The following is a 15,208-nucleotide window of genomic DNA, read 5'->3' as shown; positions in this document are numbered from 1 at the left end:
TACCTGGGACTGAAGGGGTTAGTGCACGAGGAGCACCAATGGCACTGGGCTTGTACTTGCTGGAGTTTAGAAGAACGAAGGGGGAAATCTCATTTAAATCTATCATTTATTGAAAGCCCTAAACAGAGTGGATGTGGAGAGAATGTTTCCTGCAGTGGGGGACCAGAGGGCACAGCCTCAGAATATAAGGATGTTCCTTTTGTATAGAGATGATGAGGAATTTCTTTTGCCAGAAGGCGGTGAACGTGTGGAATTAACTGCCACAGACGGCTGTGGAGGCCAAGTCATTTGGTAAATTTTAAGTGCAGGTTTATATGTTCTTGATCAGCAAAGGTGCCAAGTTTATGGAGAGGAGGGACGAATCAGTCATGAGGAAACAGCGGAGCAGACTCGGTGGGCTGAATGGCCTAATTCTGCTCCTATGTTTGTGGTCTTATGGTCAAAGTAACTGCAGGGCATTCTGCTGATGGCAAACTCTACGGGCACGTTGTAATGCTGAAGGTGGGTGAGCGAATAAGATGATCAATGGGCCTGTTGTGATGACCTTTTAACCTCCTCTCAAATCAATCCAACCCTTTCCCTCCTATACAGCCCTCCATGCAACTACACCGCTAAACTGGACCTTGTAGAAGATGGAAAGGCTTTTGGTAGTCCGGAGCTAAATCGCTTGCTAGAGGTCACAAACTCTCTTGCAATCACAACACCTACATGGGTAGACCAATTGCTTCTTTCATATAACAATTACAGCACAGAAATAGGCCATCTCAGCCCTTCTAGTCCGTGCCCCGGCAGCTGGGGCTCTGAAATGGAAACCGCACACTGTACAGAGTTGGCACTGACCTCTCAGGGTGGCTGTTTGTTACCAGGTTCCTGCTGAGGTTGGAGAGCTGGTGGATGGTTTGCGCGTAGTCCTCCAGTGACTGCTCCACCACCTGGTGCTTCTTGACCATTGCCATCGCACTCTGCTCGTCCTTTACACACAAGACATTGCCGTTAAGACTGGAGAACGATTCGCCAACAAACACACCCCGCCCAAACAGAATGCCGCCCCCTGCAAGTGACGTCCCGGTATCTGCAACTGGGAATTAGCTGGGGCAAACCGGCTACCGCAGGAGAGGCAAATTATAACACAAAACAACCGTAATAAATGAGCTCGACACACGAGAGGTTCTGCAGACGCTGGAAATCCACTCAGAATTCTGGAGGAACTCAGCAATTCGGGCAGCATCTCCGGAGAGAAGTAAACAGCCGCTGGTTCAGGCCAAGACCCTTCATCAGTTTTCAGTCTGAAATATCAACAGTTTATTCCCCTCCACAGATGCTGCCCGGCCCGCTGAGCTCCTCCAGCATATTCTGTGCGTTACGATGAATGAGTTGATGTTCTGTGGAGTATACCTTGACCTCCCCGACTCAAAATATACAACGTGGCATCTGAACTCCTAAATTTGTTCCTTTTTTTAAGTGAGGTAGCAGGCAGGCACCATCAAAGGTCACCGAATGGATTATTTGGCCAGGTCTCCTTGCAAGGTATCCCGGGGTCGGACAATAGATGGCGCTCCCTCCACACCGTCCCATCACACACTCCCGGGGTCAGACACAGAGTGAAGCTCCCTCCACACCGTCCCATCACACACTCCCGGGGTCAGACACAGAGTGAATCTCCCTCCACACCGTCCCATCACACACTCCCGGGGTCAGACACAGAGTGAAGCTCCCTCCACACCGTCCCATCACACACTCCCGGGGTCAGACACAGAGTGAAGCTCCCTCCGCACCGTCCCATCACACACTCCCGGGGTCAGACACAGAGTGAAGCTCCCTCCACACCGTCCCATCACACACTCCCGGGGTCAGACACAGAGTGAAGCTCCCTCCACACCGTCCCATCACACACTCCCGGGGTCAGACACAGAGTGAAGCTCCCTCCACACCGTCCCATCACACACTCCCGGGGTCAGACACAGAGTGAAGCTCCCTCCACACCGTCCCATCACACACTCCCGGGGTCAGACACAGAGTGAAGCTCCCTCCGCACCGTCCCATCACACACTCCCGGGGTCAGACACAGAGTGAAGCTCCCTCCACACCGTCCCATCACATCCTTGCTAGTTTGGGTTACTGGGAACTAGGCAAGCTTTACAGGGACTTCCAGGAAGGGGCATTCTTTACAGGAGCCCCAAGGGACTCTGGCGAAGTGTCTTGGGAAAAGATCATGTTTGCCTTGTTGGAAAAAGACAATTGTTTTCTGGAGAAAAGACAATGCTCGCTGGGTCTCCCGGGAACTGCAGAGTTCCTCAGGAGAAGTGACTGTGGGAGCTTGCAGAATAACCATCAACTTTTGCAGGAGGTCCTGGGAGACGGACAATATGCTGCCTGGAAGAGAGGCAACTTTTGAGGGACTCCATGAGGCCACGTCGACATTTGCTGGGATTTCCCTGAGGAAGGACATTGTTTTCAGAGGCTCCCTGGGAGAGGATCCAATGCTTGAGGGGCTTCCTGGGAACTGGACAATATTTGAAGGGCTCCCTTGGAATGTGTCAAGGTTTACAGGAGCCCTTAATCCACAGGAACGTTTGACAGCACCTGCTTGCTAGGTCCAAGATCAGCCAATTTTCGCTTCATGGTCAAGTCCAGTGGCAGTTCTTTCTTGGTCCCACACCCCAACCAGTGAGGGAATGATCTCAACATCAATTCCAGCCCTGATCACCTTAAACGGTCCCACTCTCAGTCACAAACTGGCAGTAACACAACAGAGCATTTCATGACAAAGGAAGCGATCCTGGCTCCTCTCTATTAAATTCTGTTTTAAAAATGCCAGAATTGATTTTCGACATACAGGTGGGCCCCCATTTTTTTTACGTCCGCTTTACGACAGCTCACTGTTACGAAAAGACCTACCTTAGTACCTGTTTTCGCTAACCAGAGAGGATTTTCGCTTTTATGAAAAAAAGACGCCCGCTTTATACACGTGTTCACCCCAAGAAAGACTACGACCATGAAGCCTTGTGCGGGGAGCTGTGTGCGCATGCGTGTACGTGCCGATTTTTTTCCTCCAACTCGATTTTGGCTCGCTGTCTTCCCGAGTTTGATAAGTGAAACTACACCGTACATACAATATTTCTACTTTACATAGGCTGTATATTTATCATATCATTCCTGCTTTTACTATATGTTCGTGTTATTTCAGGTTTTATGTGTTATTTGGTTTGATTTGGTAGGTTATTTTTTGGGTCTGGGAACGCTCAAAAATTTTCCCCATATAAATGAATGGTAACTGCTATTTTGGTTTACAAACGGTTTCAGTTTCAGAGGAACGCTCTACCTTCGGATTGCTGGGGGGGGGGGGGGGGGCACCAGTACATCTGGCACCCGACTATCGAATGAGTGGGTGCAAAATGCAAGTTATCTCTTTGAACTGTATACTGTTTGATGCATTTTTTTTGGTACCTTAGCCCTCTCTTCTGACATCATATGAAGCTCTTGCTCGCCCATCCATGCCTCGGCCTCGGCGGCGTCAAAATAAAACTGCTGCGCCTTCTGGGATTCCTGCAGCCGATCGTTGCGCCTGTCCGTCTCCTCTTTCAGCTGCCTCCACATCTGCTGGAGGTCCCCCAGGCGGGCTCGCAGCACCTCTGAGTCGATGCGCCCTGCTCTGGCCATCGTCTCTCCGTGCTCCGCGATGTCGTCTATTCGGGGCTGGTGGCCCTGGATCTCCTTCTGAAGGGTCTGGAGGGCCAGAACGAAAGTGTCAGCTGTTGCTCACCGTTCCCCCATTTTACGATCATTGTGAAGATATTTAAACAGAGAGCAGGGACAAGCCACGAGCCCCATCCGCACAGACACAGCAGGTACTGTGCAATACACACAATGCGGTGGAAGAGCTCGGCAGGATGGGAAGATCTGTGGATGGGAATGAACAGTCGACGTTTCGGGACGAGACCCTTCATCAGGACTGGACAGAAAGGGTGAAGAAGTCGGAGTAAGGAGGTGGGGTGGGGACAGAAGAAGTACAAGGTGGCAGGTGATGGGTGAAACCGGGGAAAGGGGAAGGAATGAAGTAAAGAGCTGGGAAGTTGACTGGTGAAAGAGAAACAGGGCTGGAGCAGGGGGAGTCTGATAGGAGAGGATGGAAGACCATGGAGGAAGGGGAAGGGGGAGGAGCACCAGAGGGAGGTGCTGGCCAGGTAAGGAGACAGGGTGTGACAAGGAAACAAGAATGGGAAATCTTGATGGGAGAGTTGATGCTCATGCCATCGGGTTGGAGGCTACCCAGACAGAATGCAAGGTGTTGCTCTTTCAACCCCTGCGTGGCCTCATCGTGGCAGGGAGTAGAGAGAACAACAGACTGACATGTCAGAATGGGAATGGAAAGGAGAATTAAAATGGGTGGCCTCCGGCAAATCCCAATTTTCGTGGCAGATGGTGGTGCTCGACGAAGTCATCGAGCCTGCTCTGCTGATCATGACATGGCTGAAGTCCGTACCTCAAGTCCATGAACTGCAGGTTCCTATCCCCTCAATGTTCAAAAATTTATCAACCTCCATCTAGAATACAACATTAAAAATAATTACCCTGACCCTTCAGCCCAACAGCGCCTCTTTAACCAACTTCTGAACAGTTGGCGGCTCAATCAAGCTTGGAGCTATTTCCGATCAGCTTTTGATTCTGACTTCTGCAAGTTCTCAGTTCCACGCCCGTAGCTTCCCATTTATCTCACTGTTTATGGGACTTGCTACGATTTGTGACTGCCCCATCCAAAACGGTTAAAAGGTGTTGGAATAGAGTCTAAAATTGTTATTTCTCTTGCAGTTTAACTTCATTAGTGCTTGCTCAATTTTGATATGACCTCATTCCTTTATTTCATTAGGAGCTTGAGGCCAAAAATACTCAGAAATTTCTACCGCTGTGTGGAAAGAGCATTCTAACTGGCTACATCAGTACGGAGGAGGTGGTTACTGCACAGGATCAAAGTAAGCTGCAGAAAGTTGTAAATTGTAGGTAAATTGTCCCAAGATCAGACTAGGATTAAATCAGGAGATTGCTGGGCGTCCCAGCTGGAAGGGCCTATTCTGCACTGTATCTCTGTATTTCACCACGGCTGATTCATTTCCCTCTCAGCCCCCAATCTCCTGCCTACTCCCCGTATCCCCTCATGCCCCGACTAATCAAGAAACTTATCAACCTCTTCCTTAAACATACCCAGTGACCTGGCCTCCACAACTGCCTCAGATTCACCACAGAAATAAAAAGTAGTGAGGTAGCGGTCATGGGTTCAATGTCCATTCAGAAATCAGATGGCAGAGGGGAAGAAGCTGTTCCTGAATCACTGTGTGTGTGTCTTCAGGCTCCTGTACCTCCTCCCTGATGGCAGAGGGGAAGAAGCTGTTCCTGAATCGCTGAGTGTGTGTCTTCAGGCTCCTGTACCTCCTCCCTGATGGCAGAGGGGAAGAAGCTGTTCCTGAATCACTGAGTGTGTGTCTTCAGGCTCCTGTACCTCCTCCCTGATGGCAGAGGGGAAGAAGCTGTTCCTGAATCACTGAGTGTGTGTCTTCAGGCTCCTGTACCTCCATTCTCATGGCAGAGGGGAAGAAGCTGTTCCTGAATTGCTGAGTGTGAGCCTTCAGGCTCCTGTACCTCCTCCCTGATGGCAGAGGGGAAGAAGCTGTTCCTGAATCATTAAGTGTGTGCCTTCAGGCTCCTGTACCTTCTCCCTGATGGTAACAATGAGAAGAGGGTATATCCTGGGTGGTGGAGGTCCTTAATGATGGATGCCACCTTTTTGAGGCATTGCTCCTTAAAGACGTCCTGGTACTACAGAGGCTGGTGCCCATGATGGAGCTGACTGAGTTTTCAACTCTCTGCAGCTTATTTCGATCCTGTGCTGTAGCAACACCCCGCCCCCCCCAATATCAGCCAGTCAGAATATTCGCCACGGTACATCTGTGGAATTTTTCGAGTGTTTTAGGTGACAAACCAGGTCTCCTCAGACTCCTAATGAAGTATAGCCGCTGTCTTGCCTTCTTTGTAGCTGCATCGATATGCTGGTATCAGGTTAGGTCCTTGGAGACTTTAACACTCTCTCCACTTCCGATCCCTCTACGAGGACTGGTTTGATCAACCTGCAGTTTGTAGTATTACATACCGAAATCCCCTTCACCATGTCCGTGTAAACCACCCTCTCCTTGCCTGGTAATTACATCGGTGTCACAGAAGGGCAGAGAAAGTAATTATTAGCTGGATGAGAATAATCTGCAATTGGCGGCCTTGCAGAGCAAAGGTTGCACACTGTATCTGTATCGACGAGTCAGCCGAGGCACACGTGGGCAATTACTTCAGTGAGGAACAGATGTACAGGAGCAGGTGTTGAGCAAGTCTTGCGGAAACGCGGAGGGTTTTCGTGAAAAGGAAGCGACCCCGGTCGAGCCCGTGACTCACCTGGTTCTTTTTAATGAGCAGCTGCACCGTTGGCAGGTTGTTTCCGTGGTCGGTCGAGGTAGCGAGTGGCATCCGCTCATTAACCCACAGCTGGAGGGTGGGGGAGAGGGGGAGTGAGTGAGAGGGGCGAGGGAGGGGGAGTGAGGGGCGAGGGAGGGGGAGGGGTGATGGAGAGAGAAGGATGGAGGGAGGGAGGTATGGAGAAGGAGAGGGGAGAGGAGGGGGAGAGAGGGGTGAGAGAGCAGGAAGGAGAGGGGGAGAGAAGGGCAATGGCAAGGGAGGGGGAGGGGTGATGGAGAGGGAGGGAGGGAGGGAGGGAGGTATGGAGGAGAGGGGGAGAGGGGAGGGGGGGAGGAGGGCAGAGACAGAGGGGAGAGGGAAGAGAGAGCAATTATGATTTTGCAAGATTCTGAACACATTTAATACAGCAATTTAAAACAAATGCAACTGAATCCTCCTCTAAAGTAGGACTCAATTTTTAGCTAGGTTGGCGATGAAACAAAACCTGCAGTTCAAACGTTAGGTCAATGCTTGACTCCTCGGTTTGTTGAATGCAGGTTTTGCTGGAACCACGCCTCTGGTCAGAAACCTGCCCCTAAGATCTTGGGCTTGCGTAGTAATTGATAATCCCAGCACAGAGAGGAGGCCAACACGCACAGAATCCTGGAGGAATTCAGCAAGTCAGGCATAGTGAATAGTCAAGAGTGTTGAGCCAAGACCCTTCACCAACACTCCTCCACAGATAGTGCCTGACTTTCCAAGCTCCTCCAGGATTTTGGGGGCTTTGATCAAGATTACTGGCATATACAGAACCTCTTGTGTTTAGGACAGGGAGAGGGCCAGATTATGGGAATTGCTGTATTAAAAATAAAAATTCCCAGATTAACTACACTATACTCAAAGCCATGCTGGACATTTTAGAGTCAACACAGAGATATACAGCCGGAACTGCATGCAGTCCAGGCAGGGGAGGGAGGGCAGATGTCCTTTCCCTTGGCCATTAGTGATGCCCACAGGCATTTATGACACTTCAATGGCCTCCCGCTCTTCACTAAAGAAAGCATAGCTTTCCCAGAAAGGTAACAGAATGGAAGGAAGCTATCAAGTCCACACTCCCCACCCTCTCTCCAGAACCCTGCTGATTTTTTTTTTCCCAGCTCAGTTCTGAATATTCCAAAATTCCCATTCCCGTTCCGACAGGTCGGTCCATGGCTTCCTCTTGTGCCGCGATGAGGCCACCCTCAGGGTGGAGGAGCAAGACCTCATATTCCATCTGGGTAGCCTCCAACTTGAGGGCATGAATATCAGTTTTTCTTTCTGGTAATTTTTTTCCCTCCCTCTCCCCTCTTTGATTCCCCTCTCTGGCCTTTTGCCTCTTCTCGCTTGCCCATCACTCCCCCCCCCCCCCCGGGCCCCCTCCTCCTTCCCTTTCTCCTATGGTCCACTCTCCTCTCCCGTCAGATTTCTTCCTCTCCAGCCCTTGACCTTTCCCCACCCAACTGGCCTCACTATCACCTTCCACCTATCCTCCTCCACCTCCCCCCCACATTTTTATTCTGGCGTCTCCCCCCACCGCCCCTTCCTCTCCAGTCCTGAAGAAGGCTCTCGGCCCGAAACGTCGAACGTTTATTAATTTCTGTACAGACGGTCAGCCTAACCTGCTGAGTTCCTCTAGCAATTTGTGTGTGATGCTTTGAATATTACAATTAAATCTGCCTCTAGTCTTCCTTTATGTGTATGTGGAAACACAGGATCCATTATTTTATGGAGGCAAAAAGTGGATGTATTGAGTAAAGCCAGATCTGAGAAACTTACAATTTCATCCTCCAAATCCCGATTGAACTGATGGCCCTCTTTGGAAGCCAGGAGATTTCTGCGCCTTTCCTCGACAGGCCTCATCATCTCTTGGAATCTCTCCTCCACCCTCCTCTGCTTGGCATCGATCTCCACAACGTTCGTGTCCTCTTGCCCCAGGGCCTGCGCCTGGTTCTTCAGCTCCTCCAGCTCCTTCTGCCGGACCTGCATCTGATTCTCCAGCATCTGTGAGAAACGGCAGGACGAAGAAAGGAAATTATAACATCATCATGGAGAACCACCCACCACCTGGGCCATGCTCTCTTCTCACAGCTGCCATCAGGAGCTGCTGCAATAGAGGAGCCTTAGGCCCCACACCACAAGATTCAAGAGCAGCCTCTGCCCTTTAACCACCAGGTTCCTGAACCAGCGTGCATAACTTCACTCGCTTCAACACCGAACTGATTCCCACAACCTATGGGCTCACTTACAAGGACTCTTTGTCTGATGTTCTTGACATTAATTGCTTGCTTGCTTATACTTATACTTATTTATTTATCCATTCGCTCCTGTCTGTCTGTCTCCTTCTTTCTGTATTTCCGCGGGAAAGCAACATCCATCGTCAGGGACCCCCAACCAGCCAGCTCATGCTCTCTCTTTGCGGCTGCCATCAGGAAGAAGGTACAAGAGCCTCAGGACTCGCGCCACCAGGTTCAGGAACAGTTACCACCCCTCAACCATCAGCTAGAAGGTACAGGAGCCTCAGGACTCGCACCACCAGGTTCAGCAAGTTACCACCCCTCAACCATCAGGTAGAAGGTACAGGAGCCTCAGGACTCGCAACACCAGGTTCAGGAACAGTTACCACCCCTCAACCATCAGGTAGAAGGTACAGGAGCCTCAGGACTCGCACCACCAGGTTCAGGAACAGTTACTACACCTCAACCATCAGGCTCTTGAACCAGCGTGGATAACTTCACCCAACTCAACTATGAAGTGACTCCATAACCTACGGAGTCACTTTCAATGACTCTGCAACTCATGATGACAGCATTATCTATTTGCTCCTCTATTTGTCTCTTCATTTATTTATTGCATTTGCAAGTTTCTCTTCTTTTGCACATTTGTTGTTGTGTGTGGTTCTTCATTGATTCTGCTGAACTTCTTTGTTCCACAGTGAATGCCTGCAAAAATGAATGCTGATGTATACATACTTGGATAATAAATTTCTACTCAACTTTGTAGAATAATTTAAATTTATTGTCATTTAACTATATAGGATGTATACAGTTAAAACCGATGAATTATGCATAAATTAAATATTTGCACAGGACAGATTAACCGGTGACACTCCGAAAGCAACGCGGCCGGGAGTTCAGAAACCCGACAGCCTGAGGGAAGAAACTGTTCCCCATCCTGACCGTTCTTGTCTTTATGCATCGGAGTCTCCTGCCTGATGGTAGGAAGTCAAAGAGGATGCCGGATGGACGGGTGGGATCCTGGATAATGCTACGGGCCCAGATTACGCCTTCAATATTTGTTTGGATTAATATTAAGACAGTTACAGAGGGGTTGCATTCCTAGAATACCAATTCATTTGCAATTTTCCATAACACAAACCCTCTAAAATATTCGTTGTTTCACTCACATTTTACCTTTACTTGACATTTTTCTCATGTAAGTTCAGTAATAGTGATTTTTTCCCCCTTGTATTTGTCATGATTCCACACCTTACACTACAGCGTTTCTTAAGGTTGGTATAGTCAGCAGTGGTCACATGGACAAGCTCCCACTACCTATTAAATGCTCCCAATGGTGTGCGCCTCAAATAGCCTCCAATAACCAAGTCTAACTTCTGGCCTTCACGTGCGGAACCGTTTCTACTGACCGGAGAAGGGGCCAAGGCGGGTTACTGGCACCTCAAAACCAGTCGCTTCGGGCAGATGGGGCTTGTCAGCTCATCTGCGAGAAGGAAAATTCTGATCTCAAGCCTGGGGCTACACCCACTCACGAGGAAGGCTTCGGGAGTGAACCCTGAGAGAAAAAATCTAGAGCTGGAGTCCCTACATTGGCTGGCAACTCCTGCGATGCTGCTGGTACCAAACTGTATCGGCCTCTGCTGTTCCTTTGGGTTCATCAGAAGCCTAGAGAGGGGGAGCCTGCTACACGGGCAACAGCTTGCTTCAGGCTTGCGTATCTAGGCAGCTGGGATCTAGTCTCCGTGGTCTACTCTGACCGACAGAGGCCTCAACTCAACATTAGAGAAAAACCTATTGAACTAGTGACAATCTCCTCAAACATTACAATTACAATGATAGAACTATGAGGTGGTAACATCTTTTGGTTCAACCCCAGCTTTAAGAATCTTGCCTTTAAAATGGCCGAATGTGCGTAGGAAGGGGAGGGTGGCTTTAAGGTTCCAACGTTTTTCTGTCATTCGTTCTTTGGGGTTTTTTCCTGCCTGTTTCGTGGATGTCTGTGAAGAGTAAGAATTTCAGGCTGTATACTGTATATATTCTCTGATATTAAATTGAACCATTGAATATTTTAGAATAACTGATTAAATTTTCCGTGACGTTTTCTCCTCTCTCCGCAGAGGCTGCTCCGGATTTCACGTCTGCAAGCTTCGGGGCGATTTGCCCCGCTGTGTGATGAACAGAGACCGAGGGCCTGCTCTCGGCTTCATGTCAATGGACGTAATTTTGTTCTGAATGCTGCTGCTTGCGTTTATCATTTGCGCGATTTCTCTGCATTGGGTGTTGGTCTTTTTTTTAAATTGGAGTTCTTTCAGGTTTCTTGCTTTGTGGCTGCCTGTAAGCGGACGAATCTCAAGGTCGTATAATTCAGACGTAACTCTTGATAATAAACATACTTTGATTGAAATCCCGACACCGCCCGCATCCGTGTGTGAACTTTGCCCCTTGCAAAGAACAGCATCTCCTCATTTTGATATTAAATTCCACTCTCAAGAGGTGGGGGAAGAAACCTTTGTCTTGCTGTAATAAAACGCTTTTAGCATTGCCGGTTGGCCCAAAAATTCCTGTGCATGCCAACTCCGTAAGTCCAATAGCAAGTGAGTTTCCATGTGCAAACAGGTTTAACGAGCTTCAGGCACAGCTCATTCACCTTTCTCAGGATTTGTCCCAGCAGGAGTGGTAATTTGGCACATCTCGGTCAACGTGTCTGCCTGTCTGCCAACCCACAAAGGACACCAGAGAAGACAAAAAGAGGTAACGTTGCAGCCGTATAAAACACTGGCTGGAACAGACTTGGAGAACTGTGTTCAGTGTATTTGTTGACATGGAGGAGACAGCAAATCTGCAAATAAGGCAGAAGCAAACGGCTTTGGGAACAGCGAGCGGAGAGATGTGAGACAGGTGGCAGAGAAGGAATGCTGGGTGAGGGGGTGGGGGCGGGGGCGCAGGTGCAGATACACCCAGCCCTGAGATACCAGGCAAGGTAATTTGATTCCAAACAATTGATTTATTGATCGTTACAGAATGGATCAGAAAATAAACAGGGATCCAACACTGCTCTTCAATAATTTTCCCATCACAGACGTTTAATTGACTGGCCTGCATTTACTTGGTCCGCACTGTTTAAGAGAAAACACTACCTAGGTTATCCTCCATTCCTTCAACAGCACGCTTATTTCCTTACCATAATAGGGAAAGGTACAGCCAATGCTATTTCCTCCCTTCTAAGGGCCTGGAAATTAAATTTTAGTTTGGGCAATTTAACAGTGTAGGGCTCTCAGTACCATTAACTGTGGTGTTAACTGTTCCGTCTAACAAAATGGCTTCTCGGTATTGTTATAATGAAATGGCTTCTCTGTAATGTTGTTTAAAGCTGTAATGGGTTTCTGTAGCTGGAATGTTTGGGTTATAACTGCAGATAAGGGGGAGAATAGCTGTGCTATCTTGTACGTGTGAGCTGAGCGGGAGTTCGCGGTCTTTTCCGGGAGGCGAGCGAGGAGGACGGACGTGTGGGGAGCGGACAGCGGTTCCAGGGTGGCGGGTACTGGATGTCGGCGGTTCAGACGGTGGCCGAAGGCTCGGAAGGTCGTTGTGAATGGAACCGGAGGCGTGAGCTCCAACATATTAAATTATCATGTGCACAGACTGATAAACTTACTGATTTGGCACCTTTAGGTTATCTGTTTCTACTAACCCATCACTGAGAAATAACTATAAAGTTGCAATTATTTACTGGCCTTTGGTGTATTGTCTGGTATTTGTGTTGCGAGCGTGTACTGGGGGGGGGGGGGGGCATTACACTGTATTTAGACCACAGTATCGCACTGTTAGTGGGGCGACGGCAGTTCACCCTAGGCAAACAGGGGTAAATTGGGGGCACAGATGCTATACCAGTTAAAGACTTACCTTGATTAGTCCTCTATCAATCTGTTTCTAATTTCCAGATCAGTTTAGCTTTATTTGTTACATATACAGTGCTGTGTAAAAGTCTTAGGCACATATTTATAGGGAGCCGATGACCTTTGCACAGTACTGTATCTGTCAATGTGGAGCGGAGAGTGAGTTTGTAAATCTTGTGGGAGGAAAAGGAAATGGCGAGGGTGGAGTGCTGTGGGAGGGGTGACGGAGAAGGAGTGACGGAGGGGGAGGGTGGCGCGGGTGCAGGCACACCCAGCTCTGGGACACCAGGCATGGTCATTCGATTCCAAACATGTGGTTTATTGATCATTACAGAATGTCTCTCTGGTGCTTCCTGCTCCCTCCCCTCTCCCTTCCCCTTTTCCCAACCGTGATTCCCCTCTCCCTGCCTCCTTCCCGCTCTCAGTCCACAATAGAGACCCCTATCAGAATCAGATTTATCATCACTCATATATGTTTTTATCCTGCAGCAGCAGTACAGTGCAATGAATTAAATTTCTACAGTACGTTGCAAAAGTCTTAAGACTTACAACTACATCGAAACATACAGCCAAATGTGTCGTTTGCTTCAACAACCAACACGGTCTGAGCACGTGCTGGGGGCAGCCCGCAACTGCCACCGTGCTTTCGGTGCCAAAACAGCGCGCCCACAACACGGGGAGAACGTACAAGCTCCTTACAGGCAGCGGGCAGGAACTGAATCCCTAACGCTGGCGCGGTAAAAACGTTGCACTGAGTGCGACGCTACCAGGCCGCCCGCCACAGCACCACGCGGCGCCCGCGCCGTCGATCCCACAAAAGCCCACACTAATTATTTGAATCGCCCAGCTGCCGTGGACAGCCCGTCCCGAGTCGCAGGGCATACCTGCTGCTTTTTCAGGAGGATGCTGACGCTGGTCAAGTCCTTGCCGTGGTCGTCGGACTGCAGCTGCGCGTCCAGGTCGTTGAGCCACAGGTCCAGGTCAGCGCAGCTCTGCGTGAACAGCTCCGTGCGGTTGGCGTCGAACAGGCACTGAGCCTTCGTCTTGGTCGTGGACTCCAGCTCATCCCAGAGCCTGTGCAGGTCGCTGAGTTTCTCCTCCACGATGGGCTTGGTGTCCGGCTTCTCAGATATGAGCTGCTTCCCGTCCTGCAGAACACAATTAGGTCAGTCCATCACCGACTACTTAACAAACCTGCAAATCCATTAATAAAATGGAGGGGTGCCAAACTCAAAAGAAATAGGAGCAGGAGTCGGCCATCCGGCCCATCGAGCCTGCCCTGCCATTCAATAAGATCATGGCTGATCTATCTGTAAACTCAGTTCCGTCTACCTGCCTTTTCCCCATAACCCTGAATTCCCTTACTATGTAAAAATCTATCTTACTGTATCTTAAATATATTTAGTGAGGAAGCCTCAACTGCTTCCCTGGGCAGAGAATTCCACAGATTCACCACTGTCTGGGAAAAAGTTCCTTCTCATCTCCGTCCTGCCTCACCTGTCATAAGACCACAAGAGATCAGAGCAGAATTAGGCCATTCGGCCTTTTGAGTCCACTCTGCCATTTCATCATGGCGGATCCATTTCTCCTCTCAGCCCCAATCTCCTGCCTTCTCCCCGTATCCGTTCATGCCCCGACCAATCAAGAATCTATCAACCTTTGCCTTAAATACACCCAATAACCTGACCTTCACAGCCGCCTGTGACAATGAATTCCACAGATTCACCACTCTCTGGCTAAAGAAATTCCTCCTCATCTCTGTTCTAAAGGACACCCCTCTATTCTGAGGCTGTGTCCTCTGGTCCTAGACTCCCCCACTATAGGAAACATCCTCTCCACATCCACTCTATCTGTGTCCTCTGGTCCTAGACTCCCCCACTAGGAAACATCCTCTCCACATCCACTCTATCAGTGTCCTCTGGTCCTAGACTCCCCTACTATAGGAAACATCCTCTCCACATCCACTCTATCTGTGTCCTCCGGCCCTAGACTCCCCCACTATAGGAAACATCCTCTCCACATCCACCCTATCTGTGTCCTCTGGTCCTAGACTCCCCCACTATAGAAAACATCCTCTCCACATCCACTCTATCTGTGTCCTCTGGACCTAGACTCCCCCACTCTTGGAAACATCCTCTCCACATGCACTCTATCTGTGTCCTCTGGTCCTAGACTCCCCCACTATAGGAAACATCCTCTCCACATCCACTCTATCTGTGTCCTCTGAACCTAGACTCCCCCACTATAGGAAACATCCTCTCCACATCCACTCTAACTGTGTCCTCTGGTCCTAGACTCTCCCACTATAGGAAACATCCTCTCCACATCCACTCTATCTGTGCCCTCTGGTCCTAGACTCCCCCACTATAGGAAACATCCTCTCCACATCCACTCTATCTGTGTCCTCTGGTCCTAGACTCTCTCACCATAGGAAACATCCTCTCCACATCCACTCTATCTGTGTCCTCTGGTCCTAGACTCTCTCACCATAGGAAAAATCCACTCCACATCCACTCTCGAGGCCTTTCAACACTCGAGAGGTTTCAAATCGGTCACCCCTCACCTGCCCTCACCTACCTTGTACTCCTACTCCTCTGCCCTACC

General features: G+C 49.4%; 1 protein-coding gene across 4 annotated transcripts in view; it reads right to left on the bottom strand.

Moving 5' to 3' along the window:
• LOC132384011 (spectrin beta chain, non-erythrocytic 1-like) overlaps nucleotides 1–15,208 on the bottom strand; it is a 444,742-nt gene that overhangs the window by 63,819 nt on the left and 365,715 nt on the right. For all 4 annotated transcript variants that reach the window (XM_059955276.1, XM_059955278.1, XM_059955275.1 and 1 more), the window contains 5 exons: nucleotides 13,489–13,752; nucleotides 8,251–8,475; nucleotides 6,436–6,525; nucleotides 3,448–3,726; nucleotides 841–971 (listed from right to left, as the gene is read on the bottom strand). In XM_059955276.1, coding sequence (XP_059811259.1) covers nucleotides 841–971; nucleotides 3,448–3,726; nucleotides 6,436–6,525; nucleotides 8,251–8,475; nucleotides 13,489–13,752 — 989 coding nt within the window. The remainder of the gene's footprint in view (nucleotides 1–840; nucleotides 972–3,447; nucleotides 3,727–6,435; nucleotides 6,526–8,250; nucleotides 8,476–13,488; nucleotides 13,753–15,208) is intronic.

The sequence above is a fragment of the Hypanus sabinus genome, chromosome 31, assembly GCF_030144855.1.
Source record: "Hypanus sabinus isolate sHypSab1 chromosome 31, sHypSab1.hap1, whole genome shotgun sequence".
NCBI classification, from domain to species: domain Eukaryota; kingdom Metazoa; phylum Chordata; class Chondrichthyes; order Myliobatiformes; family Dasyatidae; genus Hypanus; species Hypanus sabinus.
Note: the sequence above shows the minus strand (reverse complement) of the source record. Positions and strands in the feature narration are given on the sequence as shown.